This window comes from Rhamphochromis sp. 'chilingali' (genome assembly GCF_963969265.1).
Source record: "Rhamphochromis sp. 'chilingali' genome assembly, chromosome: 7".
NCBI lineage: Eukaryota > Metazoa > Chordata > Actinopteri > Cichliformes > Cichlidae > Rhamphochromis > Rhamphochromis sp. 'chilingali'.
Genome location: NC_137934.1, coordinates 40,268,924 through 40,296,803, shown reverse-complemented (window position 1 = coordinate 40,296,803; position 27,880 = coordinate 40,268,924). Strand labels below are relative to the sequence as shown.

The following is a 27,880-nucleotide window of genomic DNA, read 5'->3' as shown; positions in this document are numbered from 1 at the left end:
CTGATACATCCGTAACTGAAATTAACTCAGAACAATTTGTTTATTTTTTTAAATGGTCATTCAGAATCAGAAGATTATTTACGGTGATGTTTTTGGTGGGAGTGAAACAACAATCTACTGATAAAACCAATAAAAATAAGATATGATAATAAGAAATAACCACTGTTGGAAGCCTTATTTACTCTTATCGCCTTAATCATGTGCAGTAATTAAAGTTGAAATGAGAAACTTTGCATTTGAAAGATGCTCTTCTACTGGGCACTCAAAATGCTTTCTTACAACAAGCATCATTCATCCACACCTTCATACATAATGTGCGCACATTTTAAATATAAATTAATATTACTGTAGCAGTATTTTTTATTTTTTTTAAAAAAGATAAAATGGCCACATTTAAGAAGGCAGGACCTGCAGTTATTGTCCTTTTCCAGACATTTATCTGGCACTTACTGTGGGGTTTTCTGCAGCTCGTCCTCGGGGCCCTCCAGACACAGAGACAGCAGGTCATAACCCAGGATCTTCTGGGCTATGGTGAACATTTCTTTAATGTTGGGGTATTTCAAAAGTCCTCTGCCCATGCCCACAAACTGGCTGCCCTGACTGGGGAAGAGGAGCACGGAGCAGCCGCTGCTTTTGGGTCTCCGCTGAGGCGCCGCTGCTGGCTCGCTGTTCGGGGGAAAAGCGGGGGCTTCAGCCGGAGGAGGGTAATCTCCAGCCGTGGAACCGGGCTTGTTGGTGGACAGCGTCCTGCTCAGAGAGACCAGCGACCTGACCTTCCCTCTGGAAGATGCCGCCATCCTGACTGCCACTGATGCCAACATGAGCTGTTCCTCATCCAACGACGTGTCTGCAGATGAAATAAGACGCACAGCCCGCCCGGACAAACTGTAATCACCAAAAGAGTCAACTTTGCTTGAACTCAATTCTGATATCTGCTCGGCATGACACCTCACAGGGAGACGAAAACAACCGCCAGAGGAGAAAAGAACAAAATCTTCAGCGAAGGAAGATGATATCTCCAATAAAACTATTTTTGAAGCCATTATGGGACTTGACAAAAAATTTGAAGCACAACTGGAGGATATCAAGGAACAAAACAGACAAAGTGCAGCTATGGTTGCCAGCTTGGCTAAGGCTGTAGAGTTTAACGCTGCAGAGATAGCTGATTGCAAACTGAAAGTTGTTAAACTGGCAAATGCGAATGAACTGCTGCTTAAAGAAAACGAAGACTTGAAAAGAAGAGTGAGAGAACAAGAGCGCTACCGAATGAGGTGGTGCCTAAAACTGAAAGGGGTGAAGGAAGACAAAGACGAAAACATTAGAGTGAAGGTTTTGCAAACGCTTCAGAAGATTGCCCCTGACTTGAACTTAGAAGAGGCTGTTGATATTGTCCACCGCTTAGGGAAACAAGTTGATGGCAGAAACAGAAACATCATTATTCTATTCACACAGAGGCGAATTAAAGAAGAATTGTGGAGGCGCACCAAAGATTCTTCAACCTGCAAGCAAGAAGGCATCAGCTTCACAGAGATGTTGCCGCAGGAGGACATACAAGATCGACAGCGCCTATGGCCTCTGGTGGAGGAAGAAAGACGTGCAAAACTACAAATATCTGTGGTTTCCACTCCGTATATTTTCAAAACAAACTCGTTACTTTGGGTTTAACGCATTTGGGGGAAGTTAATATTTCACGTCACTGCAGGCCTTCAAACAATGAGATTTGAGCCTAAACAGTGAAAGGCAGTCGCGTTTTAATCAGTAGAGGATGTCGCATAAAAAGAGATGAAAGAACAAACCATGTACTGTAGTTTTGATTTATTTATTTTTAGCACAACACCAGAACAACCCCACGTGCCCATAATTTGCGGTACTTCAGAAAAAAAGGAGTGAACATAAAAGGGAGTAAAATGTTGTGTCAGGTAATTTCAAATGCAGCATTTCTATCACCTCAACAAACACTAACTGTGTCACAGTGTGTTGCTATCTAAAGCTCTACTTGCTGTATTTCACAGGAAGAGAAAGAATGAGAGCTAACTTCACTCAGAGATATAGAAAGAAAGAGAAAGAAACCAGGCTGTATTTAAAGGTAAGGACTGCTTAGTGATATTTGATAAAATGTAGTTGTATTTTAACAGGGACATAAAGTGCTTGTCTTACTCCCTTCTTCTAGCTCGAAATTACTTGCCAAGTGGTAAGGACCGTTCATGGTCACACGGTGAGAACATTGGTGTTGACTATGAAGAGATAGGGTCAGACAGGGGAGGGGCCAGTCAGATTTATCAACTCAACCTCCTTAAAGCATGGAGAGAGGCTGAAACCAATCTCTGGTGAGCCCGGTTAAGGAAAGAGATGAGTTGGTGCCTGAGATGCCAAATTCCAACATCCTCATTCCCGCCATTGAGATAACACTCTCACACAGGCCCAGAGAGCAGATGTTGCTGCATTGCAGATGTGTTATACCCCCTGCCCAGCCGAATGACTCTCAAAAAGAAAATTTTGCAGAAAATCAATGTGATCGCTTGGATCACTGGAATTATCATCTTGATATCTCTTGTCCTTCTTTCATTTCAGACGTCTTGAAAACAAGTTTTAACAAAGTCCTGGAGAAGTGCCCAATGCTGGAGGACCTCCTGCTTTACCCCTGGCTCAGATAAACTCCTCTCTGACACAAACACACACGCATACTGAATTCACATCTTGCCATACAAATGTGATACAGTAACCAACTTTCTTTCTTTCAGGAAAAAAAGAAAATTGGGAGATTCAAAAATTTCCTCACAGTAATGTTTGCATCAGTCTATCAGACGAATCCCCTCCAAGTCCAATATTTACATCAGTTACAGTGATAATGCTTGGTGTCTACTTTCAGCCACCGCAGTAGAATGCCAGGAATGAATCTCATTGAAATTGTAGTTGCATTTGCTATTTCATTTAATTGTCATGGATGATACACAGATAACCCAACAGCAAACAGAGGAAAACAATGGGCTTAAATACACAGAGGGATAAATGAGGGAATAAGACACAGGATGAGAGCACAGCTGCGAGAAATCACAAACAACAAGACCATGGGGAAGGAAAACTGAAAACACTAACATAGTCTAAGGAGCTTAGAAAGAAAACGTCTGGACTTCTTTAAGTTGCTTGAAGACGTTCAAGCAAAGTTTAAGTTCTTTTCATCCGAGAAGGTGAAACATCTTCAAGCAACTTCAAGTCCAGACGCTTTCTTTCCAAACTCCTTAGACTACGATGACCTAGATGACTGAGAACCTTCACAGACATGAAAACACTAACACAGCACACATGACTATCAAAGTAAAACAGCAAACAAGAGACTTTTACAAAGACACAGAGTTGACACAGAGACATGACTGACTGGGGAGAAATTGGGGAACATGGAAACAAGAGTGACTAGACATGACACGTGGGACACAGGGGCAAGGCAAAGTAACAGAAACCTAAAGCCTAAGAATATAACACAAGAAGAAAACAATAAAGAGAACCAAAAACATACATAAGAATAATCAATGAATATAAATGAACAAACACAAAACACTGGGTCACAGACTCACTACCATGACAGTTAAATGTACATAATAAATACTTTAAATCAGATGACAATGTAGCTGACACTGTGTTTATTATAATGTGTGTGGTCAACCACAAATCTTCATACTGTCATCCATAGATGAGGTCTTTATACAAATGATGAAAGATAATGAAAGAAACTGTTTAATTGATATGAAATGATTGAATTATATGAAATATTATGGCTTTGTCTGCCAGTGTTTTTCTGTAAACTACTTTGAACTACTGGCAGTCAGTGAAGTCACTGAAAGGCAAGATTCTATGTTGTGTTGCCGTAGTTTCCAGAGTTTACTTATAAAGCTCACTTACAGAATTCAGTTAGAAAAGTCAAGCATTTGAAGGGTGCACATTTGAAGGAGTATTAACTCAATCTTAGCTCATTACGGTTTACATTTTCGATTTTAAAGGGTCTCCGAAATTACAATGAAAAAGGAAACAAGAAAAATTGCCACTCCAGCCGATAAGAAAGATTCGGGAGATCAAGGTAAGTAAAATAATAAAATCAAATCCTGGTAAAATCCAAATCCTAGAAATGTTGACACTGTGTGAATCATTTTTGGAGCAATTGAATCATATGTTTAATTGAAAATAGCTTTAATACAAGATGTCTAATCAAAGGAAGGTTACCGGTCTTTTGGTAAAATAATGTAATAAGTTTATTCTTGGACTCAACAGTAAAAACAGACCAACAAGTGCCATCAAGATCTAAGACTTAGTAAACCTAGTATCAACTCGCACTGATCAGTTTTTTTTTTTCATCCCAAGATTAAACTTGTGATCATTTAAGCAAAAGCAATTTCAAATTCTTTGCCATCAAACTGCTTCCAGTCTTGATGTCGGGGACTCTTTTTCACCACTGTGTTGTTGTCGTTTATAGATCGTAAGAGCAGGACTGCTAAAAGAAAGGCCAGTCCTGAAAAGAAGACCCCAATGAAAAGGAGGAGGGTCGCTGAGCAGGCTGGTCCTTCCACCAGCTCAGATGTGGTCAAAGGAGTGAAGCGCAAGGTTGTGCAAGATGAAGAGGACACAACAAAGAAAGCAAAGAGGGCTAAACTTCTTGACCATATGAGCGGTGACAAGGAGCAAGCATCCTCCTCGTTGGACTCTGGTAAAGGTAGGCTAATTAGTTGAATAAGGGGGTAGATTAAGTGTGGTTGCTAGGTTTAAGATATTGGTGTTTAGTGTTTGTGTCTATCATCCAGTGAGCTGATGTGCTTTTGGTGTTTTCCACATCTCCAGACTTGAACAACAAACAGGTGTGCGCAAAAAATGGCAAAAGAAAGGCCACGGGAGACGACAGAGAGTCACCCAAGAAAAAAAAAAGGAATGTGGACCAGGACAAAAAATCAGTGGCAGACCAAAAACGTAAGTAGCAAGCAGCTTGGGTTTTATATTCAGGGGAAGGGCAAAAGGAACATTTAGGCTACAGAGGAGAGTAATTTGTGTCACAGCTGTAATAAAACAAGATTTGCTGTTTTGTCTGTTCAGGTGAATTCCAAGCCAGATATGTGGAGGAGCACCAGCTCGGAGAAGGAGGCTGCGGAGCAGTGTTTTCTGGCTACCGGATAGAAGATCGTTTTCCAGTAAGTGTTCAGATGATGGTAGTAAGACAGGCAGTAACGCAGATAATGGATAATATCGTAAACTGAGACGTCTGCTGTGTTTCCACCTTTCATTATGTCATACTGAGGAAATGCTCACCAATGCTCTGTGTCTTCTAGGTTGCCATCAAACACATTCCCAAAAATAAAGTCTACTGCAAAGTGGCGGTAAGCGTCCAACACTTGAATTAGTTTTACATTACTGGATTGAATGCGGCGTTCCTCATCATCCACTTTGTTGTAATATTTCAGGATGAAAGCGGGAAGATGCTCTCGGTGGAAGTGGCCATTATGGTTAAACTTGCAGGTGAAGCAGAAGGGTCAGTGGGAATATCAGCACCTGTGTCCTTGCTGGAGTGGTTCGACCTTGGCAAAGAGCTGATCCTGGTGCTGGAGAGACCTGTCCCCGCTGTGGACCTGCAAAAATACAAAGCAGAATATGGAAGAACCTTACCAGAGGACAAGGCCAAGGTAGGTTGACTGGGAGAGCCTTAGACTGCACAGCATTCAATCAAGGCAGAAAAGCATTAACTCATTATTGTGTTTTTCATCTTTTCCAGGTCATTCTGAAGCAACTAGTTGATGCTGTAAAGGAACTTGAGGATAAACACATCTTTCATCGGGACATCAAGGGAGAAAACATTCTGATTGAGACCGGCTCCGATGTGCCTCGAGTTCGCATCATTGACTTTGGACTGAGCTGCTTTGTTAAACAGCGATCTCTGTATCGCGTCTTCTATGGTAACATATTCTGCTCCTGCTTTTCACAGATGTAACAATTTGTGTCTTTTGTTTTAGAAGAAATTGTAATTGTGTCTGTTTGTTAGGCACTCCTCTTCACACCCCTCCCGAGTGGTACAGGAGGAGCTGCTACAGGTGTGGACCCACCACGGTGTGGCAAATGGGAGTGGTGTTGTATGAAGCGCTTCATGCACGGCACTTTAGTACCGAGAGGTTCCTCGCAAAGAAACTGAGCATCAAAAAGCGTCTGTCCACAGGTAAGAAAACTTCACACTTCCAGATTCACTAGAACTATCATCTTCATCTTTTTGATCTTTTCTTTCTTTCAAGAATGCCAGAATTTCTTGGAGGCATGTTTAACTATAGCCCCGGAGAAGCGCCCAACACTGGAGGAGCTCCAGCTTCACCCCTGGCTAAGATAACACACACAAACACACAATTCACACCTTATCATATAAGTGTGATACATTGTGGTAACCTCCTTTCTTTTTTCTGTTGGACAGGAATGGGTCAATCTTAAAAAATAAATAAATAAAAAATTAGCTTTTTCGGACTTCCTGTAACCCCCCAGCCATCCCAGGAAAGGGGATCTCTCTTTGAATGGGCTTTCCCGAGGTTTCTTCCCATCGATCTGGCCCCCTGGGGAGTTTTTCCTCGTCTTCATAGAGAGCTTGGGCTGGGTCAGGAGCTCCATCAAAACTGTCTTTATTTGATGACATTAAAGTCATCAAATAAAGATGTGTTTTACTTAAAGTAAAATTGGATCAAAATAAAACTTGTTTAATTCATCTTTGCTGAGGATTCTCCTTCATTACTATTTTGTTTTGTTTTGTTTTTTTTTACCCATGGTGCATTTTGACAAATAAGAAAACTGAATCAGGTTAAAGTGTGCACAAAGACAGTCACACTGCAAATGATCTGAAGACTTGCATCTGTTGCTCTAACCCCCAACTAGTTTAGACAGATTTCCAGGTTCTACCAGAGGTTTTTTCCTTCAAGAAGGGAGTTTTTCCTTCCCACTGTTGCTGAGTGTTTGCTCATAGTGGGTTGTAAAAGCATAAAAGTTAATAAGAGGCATTCATAGCAGAGTTATCACAGAGGGAACTATATAGCTTAAATGTACAATTTCTACAGGACGAATTATAACTTCATTATGTATAAAAGCTTCTGTGGATAATTACTCCTATTTGTAACTTTACACAAGAGAAAGTTTGGTGTCACACTATTTATAACAGGTTGGGTTTTGTCCTCTGAGTTGAGCCTTTGGTTGCAGTTTATTGAAGAATTTCCTCTAAAGTAGCTGTTGATAAAGATTTAAAGTCCTGTTTATATACAGAAATATGCTTTAGTTCATGTTTTTTACATGTCTGCCTCAGTGGATCAGGCACAGGAAACTAGATGATGAAAAAAGGGTACGAATACACATATATATCTATATCTATATAGATACAGATATATAAACACACACACACACAGGTTGCAACGTAGTATTTTCATTTTTTCTTAGCATTTCTTTAACGCCTTGGTGCAAAACATTTCTTATTTGGTAAGCTTGTTAACACATTTTAGTTCAGTTTTGCTGAAAGTTATAGCATGCATCAAGTAAGAAGCAATTGGTTTTTAAAAAGCATATACATTCCCCAAAACATTTTTATTATGTGCATTTTGGAGAATAAAAGATTGTACACAATTTCCCTTTTTAAAGTAAAAAGATTATTAAGTCTAATTCTTACTTATTCAGTAGATTAAAGTATTGAAACATCATTATTCATAAAATATGCACATTACAAAATTAAAGTTATTCAAAAACTACTCAAGTACTTACTCCAATACTCACATTATTCAAGTAAATTAAATTTTTGCCAATGTAATGTCACATAAAATCTTAATCTGAATAAGGGATTTGAACCCCACTGTCACGGCCAGGGGATCAGCAGGCCGCTGACTAGTAGTGTTCTCTCTCTCTCTCTCGCCAGGGCGGAACTCATGGTGGGTTCACGCCCTCGGCCCACGCCCCTCTGAGGAGGAAACACCTGGGCCTCATCAGTGCAGCCAGCATTTAAGCCAGGGAGTGGCTTCTACTCATCACTGGATCGTTGTGTGTGACTCGCGTCAGTGCAGCCCGGCTCTGAGCAAGTTCTCTTTTGCTTCCCTGTGCAAAACCTCTAACGTGTGTTTCCTTCTGTACATAGATCCCCTGGACCCGACTCTGCATCCCCCGAGCGGTGTTTGGAGAGAGAGTCAGAAGAGGAGCAAGTGTCTTTTCCCTACCTGGATTTCCCCAGAGCCTTTTCCCTGTCACCGCTTTGTATATAGCACTATCCCCTGCACTGTTTGTATATACACCTGGTGGAACTGTAATAAATACAGACTGTGCCTCTGAGTCCTGCGTGTGAGTCCTCAAGCGAACCGTGACACCCACACAGATGAGAGCTTAGCAGTGAAGCTCTCTCTTAAAATTTGAGTTATAAAGTCAGAAGTTATCACTGACAGAGATCCATGTTCTTTTAACATAAGAAAGAATATTTGCTGAAATTGACATTAATCCAAGCCCTTAAAACGCCATTTTGGATTAAGCATTTCCTTTTAGAAAAGTCTTCAATGAGCAGGAAGCTCCAGTACTGAAAAAAGAAGCCAACATCATCTGCTAAACGTGCTAAAAGTAAGTAAGTAGACTCCTATGATCAAAACACATACAGTATAAAAGTTATAGGTTACAGATCTGAAAAGTAAAACAAATGTCAAAGTGCAAAAAGACTTATGGTCCCATAGAAGTCTATTCCATTTGCCTGGAATTAGGTGAACACCTTTGTGACAAATTTAATGGCTCAGTCATTTGTTTCATGTCATATTTAATAAAAGACTGACATGGTGGCATGTGGAATTGTCCATTTTGCACATATTTGGTCATTCTAAGCGTCAGAAGGGGAAAGATCATTCTGGGAATGCCTACTGGCGAAGGATGTGTGACTGACAAGTCCAGTGTGTGAAGTTTAACTACAGTCTAAGGAGCTTGGAAAGAAAAGCATCTGGACTTCTTTAAGTTTCTTGAAGATGTTTCACTTCTCATCTGAGAAGCTTCTTCAGTTCAGAATTTCTTCAGAGAACTGAAGAAGCTTCTTGAATGAGAGGTGAAATGCTCTTCAAGAAACTTAAAGAAGTCCAGATGCTTTTCTTTCCAAGCTCCTTAGACTACGATGACCTGAACGACTGAGAACCTTAACAGACAGTTCTTCCCTTCATTCATCATGCCTGATTTCAAAACACCAAGATGGCAGTCGTGAAAACACTCATCTTGAGTCTTCATGGGACTATGGTGAGATCAGTTATGCCTCTTATGATGCTGTCCCAGACTTCAAAGCAGTATAAAACATGTTTGCAGCCTGTAACAACTGTGCATGCGGTTATTTTTCGTTTTAAGATTTCCGTGTTTAAATCATAATAAGATTTATTTTTAATTTTAATTAACTTGAGGTGAGTCAGATTCTTTCATTCAAGTCACTGAATGAATCTCTTGACATGTTTGGGGGTAGGTGCCTTTTGTAGCATTTTAATGCAATTATCTGACAGATTATATGGTCTACACCATAGGTGTCAAACTCTGGCCAAATTTGGCCCGCAGCCTAATTACATTTGGCCGCGAAGCCATACCAAATTACTATTAGAGCTGGCCTACTGGTATTATACAGCTAATATATATATTGTTTAGTATTAAGCTTTGCTTGTTCCATATTCAGTTTTTCAGCAAAATGTGTTTGAGTCCATAAGAAAAGATTCATTCTTATATCTGGAGGAATAAATATATTTCAATAAATATTAAAGTTAGCCCGCGACTTTGATCCAGTTTTGAATTTTGGCCCACTGTGTGTTTGAGTTTGACACCCCTGGTCTACACTGTTATTAACTATACTAACACTCTGTTCCAGAAGTCTGTGCTGCAAAGAGGCAAAGTGAATACCACACCTGCAGGAGTAATGGGGGTCATCAGTCGGTTCAGCTGGATGTTCCAGTGCCGTACCTGTTGACTGGCATTCCTCAGCCTCTCCTGAACCTCCTGGAAACAAAAATCATGCAGGCATCTTCATCAGTGTTGTTTTAGAAGAGCACTAAATAAGATGCTGCTCACAAAGCCAGTCAAAACAAACTTGTTCACCTCCAGACGCTGGTGACTTCTTTGGCGAGATGCCTGCAGATCCTGGAGCTCCTGAGAGGCAGAGTTGAGGGCTGAGGGGGTGTCCTCATCGGGACTGCCATCTGACAGCTCCTGTATGGGGCTGAGGTTTTGCATTGTACGTTGCTGCTCCTGGAGGAGCTGGAAATGTTTCCTCTTTTCATCTTCAGCCTGCAGCAACCTGAAGGAGGGGAAAAGGGAAGAAGCAACTGAAAATGTTAATACTTCTCATGGATATCTCAGATCTCCATCACAAATAAAATAATAAAGGGCCATAATAAGAGTTAGAAATCCATTGTTACCGCTCAAGCTCCAGTCTGGCCCTCTCCTCCTCCAGCCGAGCCTGGATCTCCATATTAAGGGCAACTTCCAGCTGCTGCTGTGTCAGCTCCAGCTCCCTGATCCTCTTCTTCTGTTGTTCAGCCTCCTTTTCCTTCACCTGCATCTCAGCCTGCATGCTGTCTTTTATCTATGCACACACACACACACAGCTACATAAACAGATGCACCAACAGAGCGGTATAAACTGACCTATTCCTGAATTACCTTTTCCTGGACTGTCATAACCATTTTTCCAAATCATTAAAGACTAGGTGTGAATTTTATAATGACAGTCAACATTTTGCTGGACTTCTCAAAGATCAAAGTCAAGGAGAAAAGACTCTGTACATAATTGGTGTCAAGTGGAAAACTTTTTTTTTTTACCATCACAGCCTCTTTCAGCTGTCTTTCCAGTTCCAGCTGCACCTCCCTCTGCTTCCTCCGCTCTCTCTCCTCTGCCTCCCTTCGGCGAGTTTCCAGTTCCCGTGCATGCTGTGAAACAGATGAAAGAGACATTGTTTGCTTTGTGTTTTCACCTCTATCCAGCAGGTGACACTAGGCCATCAGCTTCGAGGTTCAATGTATTGTGCTTTCAGCGGTGCTCTTCTTGATAACTTGGTTGAAGTAAGTGGGTATTTGAGTTCATGTTGCTTTCCTTACAGCTGTAAGTAATCTGCTCATTTCGCTTTTGATCTTTGGCACCAACAAGTGATTTTTTCCCAGAGAAGTGCTGCTCACAGGAGATTTCCTCCATTTCAGACCATTTTCTATAAACCGGTTAGATGGTTGTACAGTTTCTGAAATACTCAGACAAGCCTGTCCGACACAAACAACAATGCATGTTCAAAGTCATTTAAATCCCCTTTGACCTTCAGCAGGTCATCTTATTAATGTATACATGCCTAAATGCACTGAGCTGCTGCTATGTGATAGGCTGATTAGGTATGTGACCTAATGAGCAGCTCAACAGGTGTATCTAACAAAAATTTGGCCAGTGAGTGTACAGTGGGGCAAAAAAGTATTTAGTTAGCCACCGATTGTGCAAGTTCCCCCACTTAACATAAGAGTTATGAGTTATAAGATGCAGGTCGATGTGTAAAAATAACTCAGTTGTTTGGTGGTGGCTATGGCGGGGCTTCCACAGAGGCCAGCAGGTGGATGAGGGAAGGGGAGGCAGGAGGAGAGCCCCGAGGCGGCCACCAGTCCGAGTGTCAGGTGAACTGAACTTCAGGTAAGAAGTTATGAGCTGCAGTCTATCTGGGTCAGATATAAACCAAGTTTAGGTGGAGTTTATTTTCGTTGTGCTGACTTTTTACAGTCAGTTACAATACCTCATACTGTGTGAGCTAGCATGACAAGTTTATACAGCTGTTCGGTTGCTATGATGTTACTGATAGTGAACTTTATTTTATTCATAAGGTTAGTTAGTAGAGTTGCCAACAGCTCCTTAAAAATGGAATGGTCCCTCATTCAGAGAAAATATTACGCGTTTGGTATTGAGCTGAGAAGAGACGCAGTTTGTCCCGGACTTCAGCTAGGATGGAAAAAGACACAAAGCTGGAGTTATTCTGTGTGTTTACGCTGCACAGCTGCCTCTTCTTCTCTCATTCTCTCCCTCCCTCTCCTGTTGCTACTTCAATCATGAAACTGATCAATGATCAGCTGATCGTCTCTCTTGTTTGTTTATCACCCACTTTGAGCCAGAAAGAGGAAACCAGCAGATGTCGCGCTAAACAGCAGCAGCACGTTTAAGCTTGATCAGCTGTTGTTAGAATTTATTTAGTTAGAATATTTGCTGGAGCCACAGCTGTAAAGCTGCTGGTCATGATGTCGGTTTGGATATGTGGTGAGAGGGAAACATGAAGATGAAACCAGGAGATGTCCTTACTGAACCATCAGAGCTGAACAGGTGATGGAGAAACAGGTTTACCTTTTAGGTGACAGGAATGAGTTGAAGTTATGAACTGTTTCTGAGAGATAAATAACACCAGGATCCTTTTTTTATGTAGCTGACAGCTGGTAACTGTGCAGGGGCGGGTCTAGCAAAGTGTTGCCAGGGGGCCAGGTAGGGCATTAACAGGGAGAGGAGGGCATAAAGAAATACTTTTCTTTTTTATTCTCATTTAAAATATCTAGCTTTTATTAAATAATTATCTGAATCTTGCGAAGAAAGTTTTTATCTGACGTAAAATGTATAGAAATCATACATATACCAAAAAGACTGTACATCACTGTCACAACAGCATTTGTTTTCATTCAAAGGCTTTATGGCTTTAATACCTGGTGGGCCAATCTGTAGTGAAAATGCCCAATTTTTTGTCCCAGTCCAGCCCTGCAGGTTAATACTGGCAGTGTCACCATGCCAGCTGACTGCATTTCATCATCAGCCAGTGTTGTTCTCAATATTACCAAAGTAAGGCAGCATATAAAGTATTTACTTGCTTTCAGGTTTTATTCAAATGTTAGTCTTTTCAGTTGTTTCTCCACTTTTTTCCTGTTTCAAAATCAAACACCAGTTTGTGAGAAGATTATCTTCTTTTTTTTTTTTTAACAGGCATTGGTTTTGCATTGGAATTGGCTAATTTGCCAATTGTATGTTAAAAATGTTCGTATTTTAATATTCAAAAATGTTTTTGCCCAAAACACATGTGCACTACATGTCAGTAAAAATACTATGCAAATATTGATGTCCTTGAATGCTGAATAAACACTGACTGATTGTATCTCTTGTACTTAATCAACACAGTATCTAAACACTTTGCACCGTAGTGGTTAAAATCTCATTCTAATAAGGTTACGGTTATTAGGTTTACAGGGTTATTGAATTATGGTTAACGGTTGGTAGAATTGTTTTTAACATTATCTGCCAATTACATCTGCCACCCTTCTCCAAATCTGTGCCCCTACCTGGCCCCCCCAACAAAAATTTTCTAGACACGCCACTGCCGTAGCTTGCCTCCACCAGTGTGTGAATGTGAGAGTGAATGAATAGTGGCATTGTAAAGCGCTTTGGGTGCCTTGAAAAGCGCTATATAAATCCAATCCATTATTATTATTATTATAAATACTTTAAAACTAAATATGTTCCCTAAAACGGTGACAGAGCTACAGACCCATGACAGCCTTACACAGGTAGCCAGCAGCTGTGACCAGCACTACCTGTGCAGTTAATAAAAGGACAGGTAATGTTTGTCGCGCTGTTGCACACACAGCACGCTCGTTTGTTTCAGTTCGTCAGTTGCAACAAGACAACTTACCAACGTGTACGTAATAAGCTGATACTCCTGGGTGCTACACACTACAGTGTTCGCTGTACACCTACTTACTGGGTTTGTCGCATCAGTCTGTGTCTCTGAGTTAACTTGTGTTTCTCCTGCAGCTCCAGACCGCAAAAAATGCGCGTGCTCTTTGTGAGCTCGTTCCCGGCTCGTAACCAGCGCGTTCTGCCGTCAAGAGTGATCATTGGTTAAATGTGATCATGTGACTGATGCAAGCCAGATCCTTTTATTTAGCAAAACTGTGATTAATAGTTAAATATTATTGTTGATGGGCACAGACAGGACTCCGCACGCACGCACATAAAAAAAAATAAAAAATAAAAATGTTAAGGTTGCCTCAACAAAAGGGCACTTTGGGCACCCATCAGGAAAGGGGCGGGTGCTCAAGCCCCTCTAGCCCCCCCCTCTGCACGTGCCTGCCAGTACGCCTCATCTGTACTGGATTACATCTCCGAAACCACAGACAGTGTCACCACCCAGAAACGGATCACCATGTACCCCAACCAGAAGCCTTGGATGAACCGGGATGTTCGTCTCCTCCTGAAGGCCCGCAACACTGCCTTTAGGTCAGGAGATGCACACGCCTACAGCACAGCCAGGGCTAATCTAAAGAAGGGCATCAAAAAAGCCAAACACCATTACAAAAAGAAGGTAGAAGAACACTTCTCCAACTCCAACCCCCGACACATGTGGCAAGGACTCCAGACCATCACAGACTACAGGACCACCAAACCCTCCCCCGCATCCTCTGATGTCTCCTTCCTCAACGAGCTCAACAACTTTTATGCTCGTTTTGAGCGAGGGAACCCCACAACCACAACCAACATGACGCCAGACCACCAACCTCTGACTCTCTCCCCCACCGATGTAGGAGCGGTGCTGAGCAGGATCAATGTCCACAAGGCTGCAGGCCCTGATGGCATCCCCGGGCGTGTTCTCAGAGCGTGTTCTGGGGAGCTTGCAGGAGTGCTCACAGACATATTCAATCTGTCCTTGGCCCACGCTGTGGTACCGGCCTGCTTCAAATCCACCTCCATCGTCCCCATACCCAAAAACTCCAACCCATCTTGCCTCAATGATTACCGCCCAGTAGCACTCACCCCCATCATCACTAAGTGCTTAGAGCAGCTGGTCCTAGCACACTTCAAATCCTGTCTCCCCCCCCACCCTGGACAACGATGAGGCCGCCTACAGGGAGGAGGTGGATCGTCTGGCTGAGTGGTGCGACACAAACAACCTGCTGCTTAACACCGAGAAGACCAAGGAGCTCATCGTGGACTACAGGAGGAATGCTGACCCACATCCACCCATCCACATTAAGGGGACGGCTGTGGAGCGTGTGAGCAGCTTCAAGTTCCTGGGAGTCCACATCTCCGAGGATCTCACCTGGACGACCAACTGCTCCAAGCTGGTCAAGAAGGCTCACCAGCGCCTCTTCTTCTTGAGGACTCTGAGGAAGAACCACCTGTCCTCAGACATCCTGGTGAACTTCTATCGCTGCACCATCGAGAGCATCCTGACCAACTGTATAACAGTCTGGTACGGGAACTGCTCTGCCTCGGACCGGAAGGCGTTGCAGAGGGTCGTGAAAACTGCCCAGCGCATCGCCGGAGCACCACTTCCTGCCATAAAAGACATCTACAGGAAGCGGTGTCTGAAAAGGGCTGGGAAAATCAGCAAAGACCCCAGTCACCCATCACATGGACTCTTCACCCTCCTGCCCTCTGGGAGGCGCTACAGGAGACCACCAGGTACCGGAACAGCTTCTTCCCCACAGCTGTCAGACTCCTGAACTCTGCCTCCTGACATCTGACCCACGTTAACACATGGACTGAACATACACACACACACACACACAATGGACAACCGTACCCTCAAACACACAATAATAACATGGAGTGAACCACCACTCACAACCACCAGCACTTTATATAGCCTCTGTAGAAACTATCTACACCCTCACTTATCTTAACTGCACTACTGTATAGCTCTGTGTAAATAATCATTCTGTACATTCAATAATCTTTAATCCTACAACTGTTTACAACTTGCATAGTTCCCATTTCTGTATAGCTGTATATCCCAGATTCTGTAAAGTTATTTATTTCATATTCTGTATAGTTTTTCATATTTATATCCTGTACATAGCTTGTACTCACTACAGCCTGTACATACTTATAGTTATAGAACATTCACAACATACTTCATACCGTGTACATTATAACATACCATAATAGACCCATTTCTGTAATATACTTACATATCTATACTATTGCTAATATATATTGTAATATATCTATATCACTAAAGCACTTCTGGATGGATGCAAACTGCATTTCGTTGCCCTGTACCTGTGCATGTGCAATGACAACAAAGTTGAATTCTATTCTATTCTATGTTATTACCTGCTCAAATAAGATTCAGATTTATTAACAGATGTAAAGGCTGTGGTCCAAAACAATCTAGTCAAGGTCAAACCTAACAGAGAACCATTTGCTGTTATGAAATGAAAAACCAGGCCACTGCCACAGAGCCCTAACCGTCAAGAGAGACAGCGCTACTGAAGAAAATGTTTACTGTGAGAATCATTTAAACAAATGCATAAATATTGGCACACGTCCGTGGTATCAATTTGCAGCTCTTATTAGAGCTTCAAACAAACCCACTAAAAGGTATAAAACAGGGCGATTACCCGCCTCTTTTACTTTTATCCCATTCTGAGTGTGTGTTTGAGACACCAAACAGGGGAGAGGAAAGAAAGCAGGGAGCAGATGTGATTTATTTGTGAATAGCTTGAACAACATCAAAAAGAGGTAAGAGCACTGTTGGTGGATGCTGCTCGGGGGAGGGTTCCCGCCTCTGCACGTCTGACAGATGAGCACGGGAACGCCGCTCCTCTTCGCTTCCTTCCCGCGCCACCGTTGTGATCAAAAAAAGTGCTGGTTTCTATACTGCAGTCCATCAAGTACAATTCGAGCAAACACGCCAACTCAGGAGAGAGCGTGCGGTGTATGTTTAACTGTCAAATTAAATGATTAACATGTGATGCTCCTGGAGAAGCAGATGGCATGTTGCATGCCCAGAACATCTTTAAACATTCTGGAAATTCTTTATTTTGTGTTGTCACGGGAAACAACTTGGTTGGATTATTTTACCACAAACAAGGTGCCAGTGCTGCTGACCTCAAACAAAGGAAAAGCAAACAAACCAGGAAGAGGAATCATCGATCAATGACTGCTGAGACGCTTTTTCACCCGTGTTGGGTATTTTACAGAGCTGCTAAACACATTTTATATCAGGTTGCGTCTGACTGACCAATCAGCTGAGTTCTGTAAAATGTCTAACTATCATTTTGTTGCATGTAAAAGAAGAGTTTGGCAAGGTCAGGCACATTTTTATCCAGGATCCATGCTAGTGTTACACAGTCTACGACAAGTTACAGGTGACAATGACAAAACGTTTCCCTTTTCACATCAGCGACTGGAGGACTCGGGGCGGCAGACAGATGAGGTCACAGGAAACGAATTCCAGCTCCAAACTGGACACCGTCACATATCCTACAGAGGAGACGAGAAACACAAGTCGGGAAATCCGGAGGCAGGCTCTCACGCTTAACGAGACATTTCCCAGAAACCCTGCTACCATGAAGCTCGACGCTATATTTTTAGTCTGTTATTGACGTAAAATCAGTTATGTCAGGTATCGATATCGAGCCAAAAACGTGCAGAGTTAAGGACGAGCTGGAAGGTTATCTGTAGTTTACATACAGCCGTGTTTCTTCTGTACAATACTCTGAATCTAATGTTTCTGTGCAGCACTGTGCTCTCATAAAAACATTGATTACTGCCTCAGGACCACCACTACCACACTGCTGTTGTAGACTCCTTACTGGCACTGAAAGCAGGCTGGGCTGTTTTTGCACTCACTGCACATCTACGTTACCACATTAGGTAGAAAGTAGTCCCAGTTTGTGCCATTCACTGAGGTAGTTTCAGCATTTTTCTTTTTTTTCATCTGATACAATAACGCCATCATCACCTGACTTTGGACAGTCCTCCTACACTTTTAAAATTCAATAACTGCTAACCAGTTAGCCATGCCCTTCCCATGTTGCATCTATAAAAACCCCGAACCCTGTAAAATGCAGTAGTCATATTGCACCGGACCCCCACCTGTCCCCACTCTGAACTCCCATGGGCACACAGTAGTTGAGTTCCAGTCTGGCGATGTTTCCAAGCCGCAGTACGATGCCCGCTCCGTACGACCAGCGAATACACTCAGCTAGCTTCTGAAGGTGTGCTCGTGGACCGTCACCTGCACAACATAACATGGAACAATGATGCAGCACAACTTGCACACTACAGATTCATGGCATCATTTCTGTTAAACAGTAACAGCTGATTGAGAAAAAACTTTCCTCAAAAAAATGTAAATAAAATTGTCACAAAGCCCAGATGGAAACGAACTTATTATATCTTACTGTGAAAGAGCCACAAACAGGCAAACGAATCAAAGACAGAGGCAAAAAGAAAAAGCTGAATCTCACAGACGACAGTGTTCACCCACCATAGCTGAGGTTGCAGAGATTTCCTGCGTTGAGAAAGAAATGTGTTCTAAAAAGGTCTCCAAAGCCTCCCTTGCCTGGTCTGAATGGTAGAGGAGTGTAGAGGTGCAGACCACCTGCCCAGTATGCTTCTCCACCCAGGTAGTCACCTAGAACACACAGAGGAACCACAGTGAACTGTCTATTTTTGTTCTTCTGTGCTGCTAAGCTCTAATGTGTATGTGTTAGTCCCCGTAGGGATTCGCCCAGTGAAGCAGTGGGCAGCCACCAATGCAGCGCCCGGGGAGCAGTGTGTAGGTGCTCAGGGGTACCTCAGGGTAGCTGTTCAGTAGAGTCGAACCCCCGACCTTCCGATCATGGGGCAACCACTCTACCTACTGAGCTATCTGCTCTGTATTTGTACTGCTTGTTAATATGCTGCATGGGAGTCCATCCACATTCAGACAGCACAGAGTTACAAACCTGTACCTTTTGGTAAACGGACTGATTCCTATGTATCCGTCTGGTTCAGGCTGTCACATCATTTGGAAACAATGTAACACAGACGTACCGCATTACAATTTAACTAACGTAAGCCTCGTGACAGAAAAACAGCTCACAGTTTGCAGACCGCTCTTTCTCAGGTGTTCAAACATTTGTGACAGAACACTTGGTGATGTCTGTTATCGATGTCACAATGGACTTTACCTTCACTCTGTGGCCCGATGCTGTACATCCCAAATCCTCGTACACTAGTTGGGCCTCCAAGGTAAAACCTGGACAAAATACAAAATGACTTCACCATCAGGCGACAGTTTGATGACAAAATGACAAAAACTGGGTAAAGAAAGCCGTAGGAAAGCAGTTCTACTGGTAAGTACAAAAGTCTAAAAGACAAATTATAAAAATAATTGTCCTCCTTCATACCAAACTCACAATAAATCAGCTTTATTATATTTCATTTGGAGTAACTGACTGCTCAGAAAGCTCAGTTTACTTGCTGATCTACTGTAGCAGTGCTGGTGAGTCAAAGTCAGACATCAGCTCTTGGAGAAATCAGGCATACCTGTCAGCTATGCAGGACGGCTGTCCTCCAATGGGATACAGCATCCCACCCCACAGAGAGGCAGACAAAACCTGAGGGGACATAAAACGTTTCTTATACACATCACATTTAGTTTAACAGCCAACTCTTTTGTCCCCTGCTGGTTGGCTGACATACACACAGCCTGAGTAATCAAGTATAAAATGACCAAGTGAAACCCTCCATAACACAGATATTATTACAGAATCATACTGAACGGGTCATGTGTGACTTATTTCACTCTTACAGAATCCCAGAAGAGCCGTCTGTTGAGCTGCAGCTCAAAATCCTCCTTCAAGAAGCTGGCGTCTCCTCCAGTGTATCCAGCCAGCTCCTACACATACAAACACACTCGGTTACAATCCTGCAACACACCTACTGATCATTATGATTTTGATGTTGGTAACAATATCATTCAATGGAAGAGTAGTAAAAAAAATCTCACAGCTAAAACTTTACTTTTTTCTTCAAGAACAGAGTTCAGGCTCATGTGTATAAAGATCCTTTGGGGGAAGATTGGAGTGAAAAAGGACCACGGTGTTATATTTAGGAAGACTTGAATCTAGTGATTTATCAGCGAAGGCTCATTTTCTCATAAAACTTGTACTCAGGTCTAAGGCACACCCACTGTGGCAACGCCTTTAGACCTGGAAGAAACGCCCATTTTTCCCTATACGGCCTGTCTGTCCATCGTACCTGACGTATCTCTCAGAGGTCAGGTGAGGCAAATGTGGGGATTGCTACTTTTTCAAACCTAATGTCAAGAGCCAAAAGTGTGGCAGACAGACGTTTACGAGTGTACTTATGTGCGCACACTTACCTGGTTGATGCGAAGTAAGGCACCTCTGCTGGGAAAGATGGCAGAGTTCCTTGAATCAACTGACACAGTGTGCTGCAAACAAAACCAACAGGAGACCTGCTGAACTGGTGCAATCATCAATAATCAATAACTCTCACGACATGATAATAAAGCACATGTTGAAAGGAACCGTAATAATTCAGTGGCATACAGAGAGAGCAGACTTCAGTGAGTGTCCACTCTCCTCTCGCACAGCAAAGGAAGCGCTGCGCGCCAGGCAGCCCAGCTCCCTCCATACACCCTCCCACTTCAGCGTGTGGTTGGTCACGCCAAGAGGAAACTGCAGAGAGACACAAATGTTACTCCTTCCCTCTCCCAGTAACTGTCATCATTTTTAATATCGTTTCCACTGACATTCAGTTCTGCAGATACGCCTCTGTCAGTCTCTTTCAAGGAGCTCCATGGAAACTGGCCCGTCACTTTGTACATGTTGAGGGTGAGGCTGAAACAGACAACGGCACATATTTCAACATATAGATGCCTATTGGTAGATGAATGCGTAAGAAACAAGTTAAATGACAAATCAGAAGAACGACTGCTGTCAGAAAATGCCACAAAGCTTTGTGAGTTCCTCATTAAACTAACTCCAGGTGATTTTCCTTTGGCTGTGGCTGAAACCTGTTTGGGGGAAATGGTGGAAAAAACAAAGAACTCCAGTAAGGAAAAACTCTGGTACTGCAAGGTCTACATGATTAGCTGTTCCACTATGATAAGTAACGCTGAAGGCTCATTGTGTCTATAACCTCGCAGAGACTGACAAGTACAACAAATGACCATGAATTACTTTTCATACATCAACTTTTAGGACAGGGTGGAAACTCCAGGCCTCGAGGGCCGGTGTCCTGCAGGATTTAGATCTCACCCTGGGTCAACACACCTGAATCACATGACTAGTTCATCACCAGGCCTCTGGAGAAGACATGTTGATGAGGTCATTTAGCCATTTGAATCAGCTGTGTTGGATCAAGGACACATCTAAGACCTGCAGGACACCGGCCCTCGAGGCCTGGAGTTCCCCAGCCAGTCCTAGGACAATTTCTTCATATTACAGAGAGCCTTTGTGTAGCATATGGTAGTTCGATGGAGGGGTGGGTACAGACTATAAGTACAAACTTTTATGTATATTTATAGATCACCACATCTTAAAGAAGCCACTGTACAGTACGAATGGATTTTAATGGGGGAACCAGACAGGACAGACAGTTTTGCATCAGCATGATTCTCTAACCTCAGCCTTCAAACTGCACAAAAGGTGCAAAACAATTACAACATATCCAGGTTTGAAATGCTCAAAGCATTTGTGTAATGAGGTTTCGAACCAGTCCGACTCCCACTGCCACAGTGACACCTACTGGCCACCTTCTGCTAGTATCACATTTTGAAAATGCTATTCTGTAAAACAATAACACACATGTTGCACAATTCCAAACAATGCACTGACTGTACCGGACTATCAATAATTATGATCAACACATGTTAAACACAGCAAGCTGTGACTATGAGGAACAGTGTGTGACAGCAAATACCGCAGACAGGACAAAATATTAGGCACCTATGAAACTGAAGGTTTTGGTAAAAATTTTCCCGGTGCCTTTCTTGGGATTGAAGTGAATCCAATTGAGCTGAATGCATCTACAGACTCCAGAACAACTGCCCAGATACCAGTGAAGGACTTAGCCAAGTCAGGAATTTAGGAGGCGGTGAACCCTGAGGCAACAAGTACAGTGACAGCTTGGTAGGCAAGCCAGGAACTAATCTTGTGTCTATTTTTCTGTCCGGGAAAGAAAAGAAGACAAACTATGGAATGACAGGAAGTTGTCACATGCGGGGAAAGAAACCAGTATAATTCCTTCAACAAGTAGTCACCAGCAGGGAGACTGTGTGGAACTGATGTGTCTATAAAATAAAGGGAGGCAGCTGGTTTTTCCATCTATGGCTGAAAAGAGGATTAAAGAGGAAAGAGAAACAAAAGCTCTGCCTGGTCATTGAGTGAAGTCCAGTTAAACACCTGTGGTAGATGCATCAATCCCTTCCAAATGGGCAAGCTGCACAAACTTAAAGGGCCTGACAGTACCATCAGTGAAGACAGACTGTGAGGCTGTAGACCATCAATAACTCCACTTCTGCAAAAGAGACACCACCAAGCCAGACTGAAGCTTGCTAAAGATAAGCTGGAAAAAGACTAGGCGCAATGGAAACACAGCCTTTGGTCAGATGAAATAAAACTAGAGCTCTTTGGCCACAGAGATTCTGCTTATGTTGGGAGAAAGAATGCAGAGGCATGCAGCCAGATGGATACCATCCTCACGGTGAAACACGGCGGTGGGAGTATTATGCTGCAAATGGAAGAACGCAGTCTTACATATTTGTTTAATATGTGCGTTGAAGGACATGTCCTGGTCAAAAATGACTCCAAGGTTCCTCACAGCGTTACTGGAGGCCAAGGTAATGCCATCCAGAGTAAGAATCTGCTTAGATACCATATTTCTAGGCTTTTCAGGGCCGAGTACAATAACCTCAGTTTGATCTGAATTAAGAAGCAGAAAGTTAGCGGCCATCCAGGTCTTTATGTCTTTAAGACATTCCTGCAGTTTAACTCATTGGTGTGTGTTATCTGGCTTCATGGACAGATAGAGCTGGGTGTCATCTGCATAGCAGTGTAAATGTATGCTATGTCTTCTAATGATGCTGCCTAAGGGAAGCATGTATAATGTAAACAGAATTGGTCCTAGCACTGAACCCTGTGGAACTCCATAATTAATCATATTGTGTAATCTGCATGAACAAATTGGAGTCCATTACATAGATATGATTCAAACCACTGCAGTTCCCCTCTAAACATCAGGAGGACTAATAATCTTAACCCTGACAGTTTCTGATGCTTGTGAAATAATTCTTTCTCTGTGTGTAAAGTCAAAGCATCCAAAATAAAAGCATGTTTGGAAAAGCTGTGCTAAAAATTCCTGCTCTGTTTAACAGCGGAGTGAAGTGTATATGAACGCAGCTGATTGTAGTTATGGAAGAACATGAGAAAAATCACATAATGTCTCCATTTGTCAAAAAACTGAAAACCTTCTGAACAAGGCTGAACAGAGGATCCGTCTTGGGGAAAAAAAACAAAAAAAAAGAGCCCAACTGAAAAAAACAGTGAAAGAACAAGAACACAAAAGGCGGGATTTTGTGCACATACTTGCGTTCAAAATGTCCGGGTTGGGGCTTAAAGAAAGACAGGCCATAGGACGTCTCCTTGGTCCCATAGGAGAACTGGAAGGTAAGTTTCTCAGCTCGCCCCAACATGTTGGGCAGCTTCAAACCCAGAACCTGAGAGACGTTACAGAGGGTCACAAACACACTTCTGTCAAACAGGCAGCTCTGAGGTATGATAAGTGTCTTTATTAATACAAACTGGGCAAGTTATTCATCACTGTTAACACATGCAGCTTAAATAACATGCCAGCTGTTGCGTCTCTCACCATGCTTCCTTCATTGTTGCCAACCATGGTATTGTAGCTCCCTGTCAGCCTCTTGACCTCTGTCACCTCAAAAGTTACATCCAGGCCATTGGGCAGAGCGTCTGTACCTGAGGTCCAATCAGAACAAAGAATGCTTCTGTCAGCTGAGTGTTTACCACACTATGCAGTCACTTTTACAGACCATCCCTGCTTCACATGAGAACAGCAGGTGAAATCAAAGCTCTGTTCTGGGCTGCAGGTGTAAATCAGTTACCTTCAGATGTGTCGATCAGAACCTCGACGTCTTTGAAGATTCCCAGGCGGAGCAGCCTCTGCCTAGCGACATGAGCTCTTTTCATCACCTGAAAAAAGACCTCTGCAGTTATTTACGGATCTCAGATAGACTCACTGAGACGACCGTGACGGCTTAATGAAAAGCAGAATTATGAGACATACATCAATGAGATTTTTGGCATGGAAAACATCAGAGATCTCATAGCCAAGCAGATCCTCTTTGGTTCTCCCCAGACCCTGGATGTTCACATGCTGGACAACCACCTGTGATCAAGGATAAAAGTCACATCGTCACCAAACACTTACTTTCTTTTAAAAACTGCTACTTTTAATCATGTGTCTGATGGTCATATCCTATTGCATGACCTCGTGGTTGAGTCAACACACTGCATTATGAACTATGGCAATCTTACTGTATCCTACATTCAGTTTACACTTCATACACTTGTATGAAGTGGAGTTTGGTTAGGATCACAACAGTTACTATTATTCTTTGCACTATTGTGGTGCACAACACTTAGTTACAGCTATGCTCAGCACCGTACTATCAAGCATATATACATTTAGGACTGGAAACAGGGAAATCATCTCCAGACATTTCACACAAATAAAACTGTTGTAGCTTCTTAACAATCAATGCAAAGATTTTGTTCAGCTCCTTGAATTAAGGTCTGCACTTCGTTTGCATCTTGACAGTTTCATTTCATATTTTTGGTGGTTCCTCACAGAGCCCTAACCTACAAACAGGCAGCTCGCGAGCCGTTCTGCCTGTCCACGTGCATGCTGCGCTTGTAGCAATGACCCTACAAAGCAAATGAGCTGGCTACATCCAACTGTGACTGTACGGACAACCTGAGGCCTGAGTTTTTGGCTGATCGCGGTCACTTTCTTAAAAGTTTAACTTTTTAGTTGATACTTGGCCATGTTTAATATGAACATCCAAAGCTGCAGAACATACATGACATAAAACAATAAACCATAGAAACATACAACTAGCATGTTTTGCTTTGACAACTACTCACATCTTTGTTTTCAAGGATCTCCTGTTTGGAGTCTTGCCCTTGGTCTGGAGTCTCCATGAAATCTTCAGGGTGGACATCCAAGTCCCGGCCATGCATTGGGAGTGGATCCAGACTCTGCACCGAGGACAAATAAAGTGCATTAATGCAAGGAAGCACAGGATACCTGAAACAAATTTGACTTTTGCAACATATTTAATTGAAAAAGTGTCCATAAAAAAGTTACATTTGCTATTTTTCCATGTCTGATGCTGTATTTTGTATTTTGAAATGGTTTACGTCACAGTACAAGAAGGAAATAAAAAGTCTCAAATTGGAAAAAACCCTTCGTATGACACCTTTAAAAACCAGCTGGAAAACAAAGGCCAAGAGGGTCAGTGGGTGGAGCTTCAGGAAGGAGTGTCTGATGCCGGTGAAAGTCGCTGGACGTGGAGTACTAGCAAAGACAGGAGTCCTGACACGCAGTAAATACGTGCGGGACATGACAAATGAATGACAATACTGGTCTGGGCAAGTACTGGAAAATAATGTTCACACAGGTGTGAATTTTTAGTGTTTTCCTTTAAATACTCGAAGGCGCAAATGTCCCTAAAATATAATCACTATAACCAGGAGTTTTATCTAAAACGTGGTGACAAACCAGCGGAGAAAAACCTGCGTTTCGCCTCGTTACGTGAGCTAAAGGCAAAGTGTAACCGTTTAATCAACAAGAGCAATCAACCAGTTTGACGCGTCGCTTTTTATTGTTGTTGGTCATTTTCTAACTGCGTGTGACAGTACGTGAAGTACACATGCTGGTGACTCTGTAGCCTGCAGCATTCACTGGGCAGGGAGGTCATGATATAAAATGCACCTAAAGGTTAGGATGAAATAAGCTTTACCTTAGCATGGACGGTCCCCATTTTAACTACCGGCGCCCCAAAACTCTTCAGTCCACGTCAGCTGCGCTTTAATACGGAGAAACTGGTAAGTGACAGCAGCTACTTTCTCCAGTACCAAACCCCCTTCAAGGAAGACGCCATGACAGTTGCTGGAGTTCAGTGCTGCGTTCGTGTACACCTTGTAATGTACAGAGCTTCAATCAAGGATAACACATTCGGTAAATGTTGACAGTCGGTAAAAGTTGCTGTGGTCATGTATATGTTCGCTGATAATTGAAACTGAATGAAATAACGTAACTTGAACGTTTCAGGTTGTTACGGGGTCGCTGTAATGTCAGTACGAGTTATCAGCTATTGTTTGTACTGTAACGCGAAAATAAAGGCACACTGTTATCCCCACAAAAGACTCCGTTCAGTATTCATTATTTTAGGACATTTTGACAGGTTACATGCGGTAATGTAACAAAAACAATCTCGAGGAGAAGAAAAAGATATGATTACATGATTGTAACTATCAAAGCGAACATATTTCTGGTTCTTAAAGGCGTCATTGTGGCTTCTTCATGTGATTGGATGGAATGCAGCGCTGCTCTGCTCCGACCTGCCTCCTGGAGGTCTGTGCAAGACAGTCAAGCGGACCGATAAAAGACTTTTACGTCATTGGACTTGTCTGCCACGTCAACGAGTCACGTGACGACTACGCACGCAGACGCGACTGCGGCTGTATCTCAATTCAGGGGCTGTGTCCCAATTAGGAGACTGCACGCTTGAAGTACGCGCACTACGCGTACTACGTACGGTGCGTACGAGAAGTGCGGAAGTGAGAGGCTTGTGAAATGGGACGGTCTTGCCTTCGTCGCGCTGTTCAGGTTGCCTAGCAACCATGATACTAACCGCGAGAAATGTCTCATACGGCTTTGTGTGACAGAAATGAAGGAGAAAAAATGTTTTGTTGGTCATTCATTTTTGTCATGACATCACTGTGATTAGTTGAGTATCTGAGGCTGAGACCACGGGACTGTAAACATGATTGTTGGGCTTCCTTTCTGTGCTGAACACTCATTTAAGATTAGTTAGTAAATAACAATTAGCTAATGTTGTTCTTGAGACTAAAATCATCTCCCTGTGGTGAAAATATGGACAATATTATATGTATTGTCAGATAGATTGATTAGTGAGCTTGAACTCTGGGTCAGAGACTCAAGTTGCAGTTATTTATATTTCCTGTCACCTTAAATCTTCACTCAAAGACAAGTATCTTTGACAGCAGTGGCGGTCTTAGCCTGTTTGGCGCCCTGGACGAACACTCCCTCTGGCGCCCCACTCCCACACACACACATACATAAAAATTAACGATTGTACATTAACATAAAACTGTTGTCTGTCGGAACCATACTGAATTTCACCACAGAAACACACACACGCGAAGAGAGAGAGTATGCATAGTATGCAAACGACTACCAAACAGCCATCATAATTCGTCGTACATTGAGAACAGGACAAATCAACAACTGACAATGACTAATTAATATTAAAATCTGTAATATAATGTATTGTTTGGAGTTTAGTCTGTTACTGTTACTATTTTTACCAGTTCTTGGAGCAACTGTAACCCACATAATTTCCTTAGGGATTAATAAAGTATTCTGATTGTTTCAGGATACATAACCTGCCATTATCCAATCACACATCTGCTTGCCTGTATCTTTCGTTTCTCCTCCTCTTTTCTTTTTTTCTAAACTGAGCACCTGATGGCTTTGAACTTTTCTATTCCACCTTGGTTTTAATTTTGCACAGTATGAACACCCATCCCCCAACTCAAGGATCACCACAACATAACCTAATAGACCTACACCTTAGTTCACAGATTCACTTTGTCTAGGGTTTATTTCTAGGATTTCACACAACCCAGGATTCAAATCATGAACACATAATGGGCTTGGATTTACAGCATTATGAATGAAATGTGCTCTATTTGGAAGCAGCCGGCCCCCCTCAACGTTTCGATGTGTTGTGTGTGAGACTTTAAATCATCAACCTGTAAATTA

The 27,880-nt window shown here is 42.5% G+C and overlaps 2 protein-coding genes and 1 long non-coding RNA gene across 3 annotated transcripts; 2 read left to right on the top strand and 1 right to left on the bottom strand.

The window, feature by feature from the left end:
* The first annotated feature begins 393 nt into the window (after positions 1-393).
* Positions 394-7,295, top strand: LOC308399038 (serine/threonine-protein kinase pim-1-like). The gene is made up of 9 exons (XM_080885980.1): positions 394-4,072; positions 4,466-4,702; positions 4,828-4,953; positions 5,077-5,171; positions 5,310-5,357; positions 5,442-5,660; positions 5,750-5,930; positions 6,017-6,187; positions 6,261-7,295. Exons 1-9 carry the CDS (start codon positions 4,012-4,014, stop codon positions 6,350-6,352), a joined length of 1,230 nt encoding a protein of 409 aa, XP_080742106.1. The 5' UTR covers positions 394-4,011; the 3' UTR covers positions 6,353-7,295.
* A 19-nt stretch (positions 7,296-7,314) lies between these two features.
* Positions 7,315-8,313, top strand: LOC308399040. Its single transcript, XR_013972064.1, has 2 exons — positions 7,315-8,041; positions 8,123-8,313. It is a non-coding gene; the product is annotated as an uncharacterized lncRNA (long non-coding RNA).
* An 8,148-nt stretch (positions 8,314-16,461) lies between these two features.
* On the bottom strand, positions 16,462-25,992 carry samm50l (sorting and assembly machinery component 50 homolog, like). The gene is made up of 15 exons (XM_080885979.1): positions 25,833-25,992; positions 24,955-25,068; positions 24,095-24,196; positions 23,913-24,000; positions 23,660-23,766; positions 23,377-23,507; positions 20,541-20,628; positions 20,338-20,466; positions 20,148-20,219; positions 19,575-19,661; positions 19,310-19,380; positions 18,952-19,019; positions 18,267-18,413; positions 17,873-18,014; positions 16,462-17,257 (listed from the first exon to the last, which is right to left on the bottom strand). The coding sequence occupies exons 1-15, from the start codon at positions 25,851-25,853 to the stop codon at positions 17,212-17,214; spliced, it is 1,413 nt and encodes a 470-aa protein (XP_080742105.1). The 5' UTR covers positions 25,854-25,992; the 3' UTR covers positions 16,462-17,211.
* Between the last annotated feature and the right edge of the window lie 1,888 nt (positions 25,993-27,880).